The 12,038-nt window shown below is 51.6% G+C and overlaps 2 protein-coding genes across 2 annotated transcripts in view; one reads left to right on the top strand and one right to left on the bottom strand.

Moving 5' to 3' along the window:
* Positions 1–12,038, bottom strand: part of SMIM12 (small integral membrane protein 12) — a 99,959-nt gene that overhangs the window by 18,970 nt on the left and 68,951 nt on the right. The window lies entirely within an intron of this gene.
* Positions 7,000–7,859, top strand: GJB3 (gap junction protein beta 3). The gene has a single exon (XM_049774998.1). The coding sequence runs from the start codon at positions 7,000–7,002 to the stop codon at positions 7,798–7,800; it is 801 nt and encodes a 266-aa protein (XP_049630955.1). The 3' UTR covers positions 7,801–7,859.

The following is a 12,038-nucleotide window of genomic DNA, read 5'->3' as shown; positions in this document are numbered from 1 at the left end:
ACAGCAGCGTTTGCCTTGCAAGCAGCCCATCCAGGACCTAAGGTGGTTGGTTTGAATCCCGGCATCCCATATGGTCCCCCATGCCTGCCAGGAGCTATTTCTGAGCAGATAGCCAGGAGTAAACCCTGAGCACCTCAGGCGTGGCCCAAAAACCAAAAAAATTAAATTAAATTATTTTTAAAAATTTTAAATAAAAAAAAGATAACCACTGATACATATGTATGGCTCAAAGAAATGGCACAAATGCCCTGTATGCAGAAGGCCTGGGTGTGATCCCTGTAACTACATGTATGACACTATCCTCCAAAATAAAGTTTTATTTTAGATGGCAAAAACTCCAAGCATGATATCAAAAAACATCCTTTCTATTTGTATGATAGACAGAAATAAAAGATTGCAAAGAGCCTTAATTATCATCTTTTTTGAGCCAGAGCAGTAGCACAGTAAGGCATTTGCCTTGCATGCATCCAACACTGGTCAGACCCTGGTTCAAATCCCAGCAGTCCATCTGGTCCCCTGATCCTGCCAGGAGTGACTTCTGAGCGCAGAGACAGGAGTAACCCCTGAGCACTGCCAGGTGTGGCCCATAAACAAACAAAAACAATTACCATCTATTTGCAATTTGTTGAATATATCAGCTGAGCCTTATTATTATTTAGATGACGGCCAAGAAGTGCAATTCTTAGAGTGCATCAACCACAACTTGCATACCTCAACTAAAAAATGTGACACCCTTGGGGCCAGAGAGATAGAACAGCAGGTAAGGGATTCGTCTTGTATACATCTGACCAGGACCATGGTACCACATATGGCCCCTCAAGCCCAGCCAAGAATCTTCCCTGAGCATGGGGGCCAGGAGCAAGCCATAACCACCACTGGGTATGTGCCCCCCTAAAATGAGAGAGAGAGAGAGAGAGAGAGAGAGAGAGAGAGAGAGAGAGAGAGAGAGAGAGAGAGAGAGAGAGAGAGAGAAATACATTGCTACTGCTACCATCCAATAGGGCAAAATAAAATGCAGTCTCACTCAGCTGTTGAGAGAGGACTCTTTTCCTTCTTTTCCTCCACTGAGAGAAGAAAAAAGTCCTTTTTGGAGTGGGGGGGACAATGGGAATAAAGAAGTACACATGTGAAAAGAAAGCCTTTCCTTTTTAGTTGTTTTTGTTTTAGGACCACACCCAGCAGTGATCTGGGCAATGCCCCAGGACTGGATGCTCTCCAAGGAGAAACGAAGCTGAATTAGGGTGCAAGAAGGAAGACAGGGGCTGGGTAACAGGAGACAGGCAGAAAGGACTAGGCTGGTGAGGTCTGTGAAGCTGCAGGGGAAGTGGCTGCAGAAGTTTCCATCGTGGAACTCAGGGGCATCAGCCTGTCCAGAGGGTGTCAGGACTGAACTGTTTGAGAACAGAAGGGCTCAGGGTGTGGGTCAGCTCAGAAGTACACCTGAGGGACTGGAGTGATCACACAGCAGTAACTTCTTTGCCTTGCAAGAGGCCTACCCAGGATGGATCCCCGGCATTTCATATGGTCCCACAAGCCTACCAGGAGGGACTTCTGAGCACAGATTTAGGAGTAACCCCTGAGCACCGATGAGTATGGCCCCAAAACAAAAACAAATGAACAAAAAGGAAGTACACCTGAGTCCAGGTGCTGAAGGAAGGTCATAGACTCCCTTCAAGTGCTCTCAATCGATGCATAGCTCCCCACAGACCCATACAGTCACCCCTAGGCAAACACCCAAACACTTATTTTTTTTACTTTTTTACTTTTTTTTTTTTTTACTTCTTTCTTTGGGGGTGGGGGTGAGGAGGCACACCCGGTGGTGCTCAGGGCTTACTCCTTACTGCACTCAAGGACCACTCTTTTTTTTTTTTTTTTTTTTTTTTTGGTTTCTGGGCCACACCCGGCGGTGCTCAGGGGTTACTTCTGGCTGTCTGCTCAGAAATAGCTCCTGGCAGGCACGGGGGACCATATGGAACACCGAGATTCGAACCAACCACCTTTGGTCCTGGATCGGCTGCTTGCAAGGCAAACGCCGCTGTGCTATCTCTCCGGGCCCTCAAGGACCACTCTTAGTGATGCTCAGAGACCATATGGGGTGCCCAGAGATCTAACTAACCGGGGTCATCTTTGTGCTACCCAAGTGCCTTCCTACTGTACTGTCCCACCTCTGTGACCCACTCAGCACCTCTTTTTGAGGGACTAAGGACTACGGTCACCATGGCCTCAACTGACCTCTGCCTTGTGGTTTTGCTCTGTCCAGAGACTCACCAGCTACGTGACCAGATGTAGCCCCGGGGCGAGTAACAGAATCCAGCTGTGCCTATTTTCATTCTTAAAACCTTCCTGGCTTTTGGCGAGGAGCACCAAGTCTCCCAGCTCTTCAAAATGTCAGTATAAGTTGTGTTCTCCCAGGAGTCCCAGGCAGGGGTGGTGGTGCCCCCCCCCAATAAAGGAGCATTTTGGAGAGTCAAAGGGGGTGCAGGTCATCCTCCAGAGCCCTGACCTACAAGTTCCTTTGGGCAGAAAGCCTGCAACGCTGGGAAAATATGAGACTCTCTTGCCTGCAGGGACAGTCATTTCTGGGTGGAAACAGGGAGGACTCGCCCCATGGTGACTAAGTTGCAGAGTTCTGGGGAGGCCGGAAATTCTGCGGCTTCTCCCACAAGGCGGGGGCGCCAGGGGTTCTCATTAGCTGCTGGTCACGGACACTCTTCAATTAGACAAAGCGTCCTTGTCTGCAGCCCAAAGCGTCCACCTCCTCCAGGGGTTCCGGGGAGCCTCAGCTGGGCTCCACCCCCCAGGGCCTTAACTGCCCCTAATGCACTCCCCCCTGCATACTCACAGTACCTGCCCCTCAAATAACTGCTAGAAAAAACTTCCCGCATTCCTCCCTCACCTCTAACTAATAACACACACACACACACACACACACACACACACACACACACACACACACTGTCCAACGAAATGAATGGTTGCAAACTGGAGCTGGCTGGAGACAGGAGTAACCCCTGAGCACTGCCAGGTGTGATCCAAACACACACACACACACACACACACACACACACACACAATCCAAAAAAATGATTGGTTGCAAACTGGAGCTGGCTGGAGACAGGAGTAACCCCTGAGCACTGCCAGGTGTGATCCAAACACACACACACACACACACACACACACACACACACAATCCAAAAAAATGATTGGTTGCAAACTGGAGCTGGCTGGAGACAGGAGTAACCCCTGAGCACTGCCAGGTGTGATCCAAACACACACACACACACACACACAATCCAAAAAAATGATTGGTTGCAAACTGGAGCTGGCTGGAGACAGGAGTAACCCCTGAGCACTGCCAGGTGTGATCCAAACACACACACACACACACACACACACACACACAATCCAAAAAAATGATTGGTTGCAAACTGGAGCTGGCTGGAGACAGGAGTAACCCCTGACCACTGCTAGATGTGGCCCAAACACACACACAATGTCCAAAGAAATGAATGGTTGAAAACTGGAACTGGCTAGAGACAGGAGTAACCCCTGAGCACTGCCAGGTGTGGCGTGCGCGCGCGCAAACACACACACACACACACACACACACACACACAATCTCCCTTCCGTGGTGAGCGCAGGTCCTGCCCTCTCGCATTCTCTTCCCCATCCAGGACACAGCGCCCAGGGCAGGGCCGGAGACAGCCCCCTTCACCCAGGCGCACCCCATATGAGTCGTGGCCAGGCCTGGCACAGGCGGGGACGGGCAGGGCGCGGGCGCATATCGGGGTAAGGCGCGTGGGCGAGCCAATTGCACCCAGTCCCGGCTCAATACTTCACAGTTTACTGAGTCTCACACCCAGCTTCTCATTGGAGCAGGTGCCACAGTCCTGCCCATGGGGCACCGACGTCCCCATTTCAACTCCCGAAGAAAATCAAGGCTCAGACGGGAGAGCTGAACTTCCTCTGGCCGCCCCAAACTAGACCCAGACCCTCAGGGCGCGATCCTGAGCTCCTCCCCGCGACGATCCCTCCTCCATGCCGCCCCGCTGGGTGTGCCTGAGCCGGCCTCGTCCTGCAGCCTGAGCTGGAACCTCCCTCGCCTCCTTCTGCAACTGGTCTCGAACACGCGGGGTCCCGGCCCCGAGCTGGCTGCGCCGCTGCGGGTAAGTGCAGGAGGCGGGAGGGTCCCCAATCCCAACCACTCCACCTCACCCCTGTCCTCACAACCTACAAGCGCTCTCAACTTTCCCCAGAGCCTCCCCACTCCAAACCCCAGTCTCCCCGCTGAGCTTGCCCCTAATAGGCTGAGGATGGAGAGGAGGGAATGGGTGCGGGGAGGTCTCCCTTTGTACCCCTACTTTTCATCCTTCGGTTTTGGGTGAAGGACAACCCAGTCTCAAGACTCCCAAACTGTATGCACTGGAGGAGCACTAGGGCAGGAGGTGGACCAGCATCAGGAAAGAGGAGTTTTCTGTCCTGGAGTGGGAGGAAATCAGACAGCTGGGGGTTCTGTCCCCCTGAGAATAAGCTGCAGGTGGGGGATTTTATTTTTGTGGGGAGCCTGCAGAGGAATCCAGAACCGGCTCCACCAGTCCCTGCATGGGCTTGGTGGGGGAATTCTTTTCCCCTGAGCTGCGTCCTTGAGGTGTGTCTGTAGAAATGATCCCTCAGGACTGGAAGGTGCAAAGTGAGGGTCCACTTAGGGACTGCATGCACCCTGCTGCGCTTGCTGTCTTGGGAGGGCTGCAGGACATCAGCCTCCTGGAACCTTCACCAAGTGAAGGGCAAGCTGAGAGTTCTCTTAGGAGCTTGACAATACAGAAAATCGGGGTTGCTTTGCCTCAAGGTTCAGCTAGGGCCAAGGAGAAGGGGCTGCTTGGCCCTCCTGCAGCAGAGCAGAATAGAGTGTGGGGCAGAGTGGAGTCACAGATGCAGGTGTGGCCCCACAGCCAGTGCACACTGTGCCCACCCCAAAGCCCATCTCTTAGAAAGCGTGGACTGGTAGGGGGAGAGGGGAGCATTCCCCAGGGTAGAAACCTTGCCTGGATGGCTGAGATGCTGAGAAGGAACTGCCCTTCTGTCCTCCCAGACAGGGAAGACTTTCCCCAACATTCAGTCCACTCAGTTGGGGTGATGTCTCCCAGGACTTGCAACCCCTCCTCTCTTCCAAAGGCTTCCTCTTTGAGGACTCAGCACCCCAATACTTAGTATTAGTGCCTCTGCACTAATACAGAGAGGAAACAGGATTAATTTGGCTTCATTCTACTGGGCCATTCTACTCATTCTACTTTGTCCAAAAACTAACTCCAAGGATTACTTCCATTTCAAATGGTGATTAAAGACTGGGGAAAGGGGTTAAGAGTGGCTGGGGGTGGGGTCCTCAAATTGTGACTAGAGAGCAGAGGCCTCAGAAGTTAGAATCCAGTACTGCAAGTTTGTGGAGCAAGATCATTCCAGGTAAGTTTTACAAGAGGCCTAGGGGTGTCTATGGAACCGACTAGGGACCAGAGAGGTAGAGGGAGAGTGTGTGGATAGGGGGTTTTCTTCTAAAGCATGAAGAGAGGCCAGCAAGAGGGCTTTAAATAAGGGTGTGGTACAATCTGGGCTCAGGCAGGAGCAGATGTTGAAAGACCACTGGGGAGGCTGTGGCACAATAGACAAGGGAAATGGTGAAGAGGGGAGCCCAGGTGGTGGCAGGGCAGGGGTGGTCGTGCAAGGTCAGAGCATCCATGGCGTATTCACATGTGCACGTAGGCTGCATGGGCACATGGAGAGGTGCCTGCTCACACCCGTGTCAGCTACCACAGGCTGGCACACCCAGCCACACCCTCTGAGTCACTGGACAATAGGAGGGAGAAGTGTGATTGGGCCTGAGCAAAGCATGACCCACTGCAAAGCTCAGACATCCATAAATGAGGGTCCTGGGGTTCTTCCAGGACTTGGCACAAAGCATAGGAGGGGTTTCCTCTCTGTTTCCCTGGGTCTGGACTCCTCTCCCTGTACCTCCAAACATTCACCTCCCTTTGACTATGAGATCTGAGGACTATTCCCCTCTATGCCTCTGTGCCCCTTCTGTAGAATGGACTCATAACTCCAACCTCAACAGGGTAAGTGTGAAAACCTGTTCTAGGACAATCACCCAGCAGAAAGAGAGAGAGAGGCTGGTAGGATCCTCAGTACTGACCCCAAAAACCTGAATCCACCTGTAGTTTGAAGAAGATCATTTTAAGTTGGGTTTTATTTTTAAACATGTATGTGTATTTGTTATCTCAAGGATGGAAACTTGGATCTCACACACATGCAAAGCTCCTCTCTTTATTCGTGGGGTTTCTTTTTGGTTTTTGTTTCAAGAGGGCTGGTTTTGGGGCCACACCTAGATGTGTGCAGGGATTTTTCCTGGCCAGCTCAGGGGACCATATAAGGTGCTGAAGATGGAACCCATGTCAGTAATATGCAAGGCATTTGCCCTACCCACAGTACTATCACCTGGCCCATCCATCTTTAGTTTCATATGATTCCCCTGACCTCTCTGATTTCACAGGTGGTCAACATTCCCCCTCACCATAAAACACAGAGTATTTTGCAACCATTCTCTTATCACTTGTTTACTGATTCTTTCATCTGTTAATGGGGAGTAGAAAAGTATCTGCGTGTGGGGTTCTTAGTAGGACTGTGCTCTTGCACATCTAGTATTTAGCAATGTGGTGGCTCATCATAAACATCCCACAGATGGCAGTTTATTGTAACCTGCAAGTGTAGGCCTCCTTTTTTCTGAGCTGGACGATGAGCAGGACACCGATCTCCCTGTGCCTTTAACCTGTTCTGTTCATTAGGAAGATAATCCTCCAAGTTTCACAAAGGTTCTATGATAACAGGTGCCCAGAGAGCTGAGGGACCCAGAAACACATATCAACCGCTGGGTCAGCTTTTCATTGACATGCTGTTTCCTATTCTTCCACCAGGTGGGCCTGGCCCCCAAAACCCCCACCAAGCACCATGGACTGGAAGACCCTCCAAGCCCTACTGAGCGGTGTGAACAAGTACTCCACAGCCTTCGGGCGCATCTGGCTGTCAGTAGTGTTCGTCTTCCGTGTGCTGGTATACGTGGTGGCTGCAGAGCGTGTATGGGGAGACGAACAGAAGGACTTTGACTGCAACACCAGGCAGCCTGGCTGTACCAACGTCTGCTACGACAATTTCTTCCCCATCTCCAACATCCGCCTCTGGGCCTTGCAGCTCATCTTTGTCACATGCCCCTCGCTGCTGGTCATCTTGCATGTGGCCTACCGTGAGGAGCGTGAGCGCAAGCACCGCCTAAAGCACGGGGACCAGTGTGCCAAGCTGTACAGCGATGCGGGCAAGAAGCACGGTGGCCTCTGGTGGACCTACCTGCTCAGCTTGGTCTTCAAGCTCCTCATCGAGTTTCTCTTTCTCTACCTGCTGCACACCTTGTGGCGGGGCTTCGAGATGCCTCGCCTGGTCCAGTGCGTCAGCGTGGCCCCCTGCCCCAACACCGTGGACTGCTACATCGCCCGGCCCACCGAGAAGAAAATCTTCACCTACTTCATGGTGGGCGCCTCGGCGGTCTGCATCGTGCTCACCGTCTGCGAGATCTGCTACCTCATTTTCCACCGCATCCTGCGACACCTGCACAACAGAGGCTCCCGTCAGGGCCGCAGCTCCACCTCCTCCACCAGTCGGGCCTCCACCTGCCGCTGTCATCACAAGCTGTTGGAGGGCTCGGAACCCAGTAACGAGAAGTCACAAGCCTCGGCACCCACTCTGACTCCCATCTGAGTGTGCGTTGCTGGGGGGAGACATTGGGGCTGCCGACACAGAGAGGCAGGAAGGTTTTATACCGGTGGAGGGGTCCTATGGGGATTTGAATTCACTAACCTATCCCATTTCTTAGGGGAAGGGGCTTTCTTTTTTTGAGCACACAGTAGACAGAGTGCTGTCTATCTGGGTCACACCCCACACCTAGTACCAATCCTTGGCTTAGAAGATATTTTGTTATTGTTTGGGGATCACACCCAGCAGTGCTCAGGGGACCGACCATCCTGAGATGCCAGGATGGAACTTAATCAGCCATGTGTGCGCAAGGCAAACGTCCTACCCACTGTACTAGTATTGCTCCAGCCCCTGGAAAAGACATTTAAACAAGAAAATGAATTACTACACACAAGAGGACTTACTTCATAAAGGTTTCCTCTTTAAATACACAGAGGGGTGCTCAAGTGAGGCATCCTAAGAGGTATATTTCAAATAGAAGAGAAATGCACCCTGGCAGGAAGAACAATAAAGGTGTAGAAGCCACCAAAAAAGGTGCCTGTCAATCCAAAGGGATCTTTCTACCCTCTGGGAAATACTCAGACTTCTATGGGGAGAAGCTGTGTTCTCTGTCCTCAAGAACACAGCTTGAGGGGGGCCAGCGGGGCTGTGGTGACCCCCCCTGCTCAGATGTTCACAGGGAAGTCACTGTCTCTCAATCATAGCCCCCACCCTCATTTCCAGGCAGCTGTGTTTTCATCTTCCTTCCAGTAGGTCTATGGCCAGCTCAGAACCTAAGCACAGGTGCTAGGGGTGGACATACAGAGAGGAATGACAATTTCCTTGCAATCAATAAAGGCATTTTTATATAGGTTGGCTCTGTCTTCTGTTCCCCAAAACTCTCATTCACACAACTGGGCTAGCGGGGAAGGCATCCCTTGGAAGGGTAAGAGTTCCTTGGCTGGGAGAGAAGCCAGAGTTGGGGCTGGGGTTGACAACAGCGGAGAGCAGGGCTGGGGTCTTTGGAGGCCTGGTGCAATTTATGCTATTCCTGATATGGTCACAAGAGGGCAACATGCTCCCTGTGCAGCAGTGTCCTACCCTTTGTACACGTTCTCCTAGCCACATCCTCCTCTTTTATAGCTCAATCACTGCCATGTCCAAGCCATCCCCACCCAGTGTACACAAAAATCCCTGCTATTCATACATTTATTCCTTCTGCCTTCGGCTCTTCTAAAGGCATGCAGCCCAGCCTCACCAGAGCACTAGGCAGCGCCTCCCATTTCCTCAAGCCTTTTCTGCAGATTGTGCCTCTGGCAAGATCTCACGACTGCATTGGAAGTAGGACCTTAATGCCAAGGGCTCAGAGTCCAGGAGGACAAAAACACCTCCAGCTCCTGCACACGCTCTGAAACCACTCCTGGCACTGCGTGGTGATTTAAAATTTAGGAGTTAGCAACTTCTGAGCCAGTCTAGAACAGAAAGCAAAAGAGAGTGCAAGACTACACATAGCCAGAGACACATTTTATGACCATCAAAGTCAAGGCCAGGAGGCAGGGAGCCAAGAGCCAATGCAGGTTGGGTGGGGCCAGTCACCCTGCAGAGGGAATAGGTCATGGGTCACCTTTGCTGTCACGTGTGCCTGGCCAGATTGAGAGGGCCAGAACTTGGCCAGCACACAGCCCCAGAGATGGACAGCTTAAGCACCACCAGCCTGAAGTCCACCACACTGTACTGTGGTCAAACTTATAGAACCTCCATCTTTCATTATCTTTCATCAACACAAAAACTGTCAAAAAGGCTTCCAGCAGAAAACAAGTGGCACTGGGGCCGGTGAGGTGGCGCTAGAGGTAAGGTGTCTGCCTTGCAAGTTCTAGCCAAGGAAGGACCGCGGTTCGATCCCCCGGCATCCCATATGATCCCCCAAGCCAGGGGTAATTTCTGAGTGCTTAGCCAGGAGTAACCCCTGAGCATCAAATGGGTGTGACAGAAAAACCAAAAAAAAGAACAAGAAAAGAAAAGAAAACAAGTGACACCATCTCACCAAGCTAACCTCAGAAAGCCCTACAGGGCTTTAGACCTGATCATGGAAACCCACTAAGGACACATAACACCCCAGTGCTAGGACCAGGGTGGCAATAGATGAATGGGCACATGGGAACTGTGATAAGCTTCCAGCCACAGTCATCCTTTGTATCTACTCCCCTTCTGCTCACTTCCCACTGGCCTACTCCAACCTGAAGTGAGGGGCGATGGATCCCAGTGAGGGAGTCAGATCAGGTCAGCCCCCAACACTGATACAAAATCTGCAGAGAAGAGTGGATCTGAGGGTAAAGAGAAGACAGAGATCAGCACCTTCCAGGAGAGGGAGGGGGGAGGAAAGGGGAGAGAGAGGGAAAAGGAAAGAAGGGGTGGGAAGAGAGGGGAGAAAGATGCAGGGACCCAGAACCAGCACCCCTCACCACCCCCAGAACCTTCTCCCCAGCCCACACAGCACTGCAGCCTCCAGCCCCAGCTTGGATTACACATTAGTGTTTCCCAAAGTGGATGATGCCAATTCCAACCCTCAACAAGATCCTAGGAGCAACAGTAGCTTGGGGAGCAACTACTGGGAGCACTTTCTCTTTACTTAAAGATAAATTTCTGGGGGTACAGAGTCACTTTTTTCTGAAAAGACAGCAGTAGATCAAGTTAAGTGTGCGGCCCCCTGGCCCAGATGGTTGCCAGCAAGTCAGGGAGCAGTGACCATGGTTTGCAGCTTCTTCCAGACCCATTCAACTGCCTGGCCAAAGGCTGCTTAGAGGCCAGAGCAACAGAAAAACAGCACCCACTTTCCTGCTGTGGACTGGGCTTTGGACTGGCCTCTAGAGGAGGGAAGGAGCTTCCAGAACCACCTAACCAGAGCCTGAGAGCTGGTGGGATGCAGTTCCTTCTCATATGCTGTGGCTGTCCACCCCAAGTCCCATAGCATATCACTGCCCCCAGAATTTGGTCTCGAGCAAATGGAGCAATGGTACAGCAGGTAGGGCATTTGCCTTGCATGAGACCAACCCAAGTTCAATTAATGGCACCCTATATAGACCCCTGAGCACTGCCAGGAGTGATTCCTGAGTGCAGAGCCAGGAGTAAATCCTGAGCATCACCAGGTGTAACTTAAAAACCTGGCTCTGGGGCCACCCCTCAGTACCAAGGAGTCAATCAGCCTTCTCTGCCTCCTCCTTCTTAGCATGAGGACACACAGCACCTGCCTTCAATGAGCCTGCTCACCTGGGGTCACACCTCCCAGAGATGTTCTCTGCTCTTTAGGACTAACACCTGTATATCTCGCCTTCTACCCTCCACCTTCCCTCTCTACTTTCCACAGGTTTTAGGATTTACTGTTTTCATCTCTCTCTCCCCACCCCTGACACCCAGTTCGAATGGACAACACATGAGGACTGGGTTTCTTATTGTTCTTCCCAGCTCTCAGTGTGAAGAGCAGGGCTACAGGGCTGGGGAGCTCTGAGCAATATGGTAAACTCATCTACACGTATGAGTGCCTGATGCCCTGCTGGCTCAGAGCATAAGAACAAGCCCCTGCTCTACTTGGGTGAAGATAGGTGAAATGTGCTAAGCTTTGGGGAAGGTCAGGTAAGGAGTTTTCAGCAAGCATAGTAGTATAGGGAGAGCTCTGTGGCATAGCCATGTGTTGCAAGTCAGTCCCTGAAGAGGTTGACTGATGGAGGGATGGAGGATGAGGCCTTTCTCTTCCAGCTCGGAGCACGCGTCTGCCACCCTGTCTAGCCGACGGTTCTGAGGTGAAACGGCGGGTAAACAGCTCGCAGACAGTCAGGCTTATGGAAATATTAGCTTTATTCGGTGGACAAGACTGAAGTCCAAAGACTCAGCCTTAGTTCCAGCAAAAAAGTCTCTCGCCTTCCACAGACCCTTGTTTTTATCCCCCAGAATCAGGTACCACCCAATGGTGGGATCAGATACCAACCAATGGTGGAAGCAGAATCAGGTACTACCCTAGGGTGGGGGCAGAATGCCAGGTCACACCCTAGGGTAGGGCACAATCACCAATCAGGTTAGGGTGAGTAACATAGTAATCCCCTAAAATATTTACATACACAACAGCCATGTACATGTATTAACCCTAAAAAGTGCACTCAAACATAGTTAAGAGCGTGATTTTATGGCCTGCATTTTCTGCCTCAAATAAAATAGATTTTTATGTGTTTAGGGGCCACACCTGACAGTGCTCAAGGGGACCAAGGAGTGCC

Source organism: Suncus etruscus, chromosome 6 (genome assembly GCF_024139225.1).
Source record: "Suncus etruscus isolate mSunEtr1 chromosome 6, mSunEtr1.pri.cur, whole genome shotgun sequence".
Taxonomy (NCBI): Eukaryota; Metazoa; Chordata; class Mammalia; order Eulipotyphla; family Soricidae; genus Suncus; species Suncus etruscus.
This window is presented reverse-complemented; position numbering and strand designations above follow the sequence as displayed.

Coding starts and splice junctions, on each gene's coding strand:
- GJB3 (XM_049774998.1), top strand. CDS start 7,000: ATGGACTGGAAGACCCTCCAAGCCCTACTGAGCGGTGTGAACAAGTAC.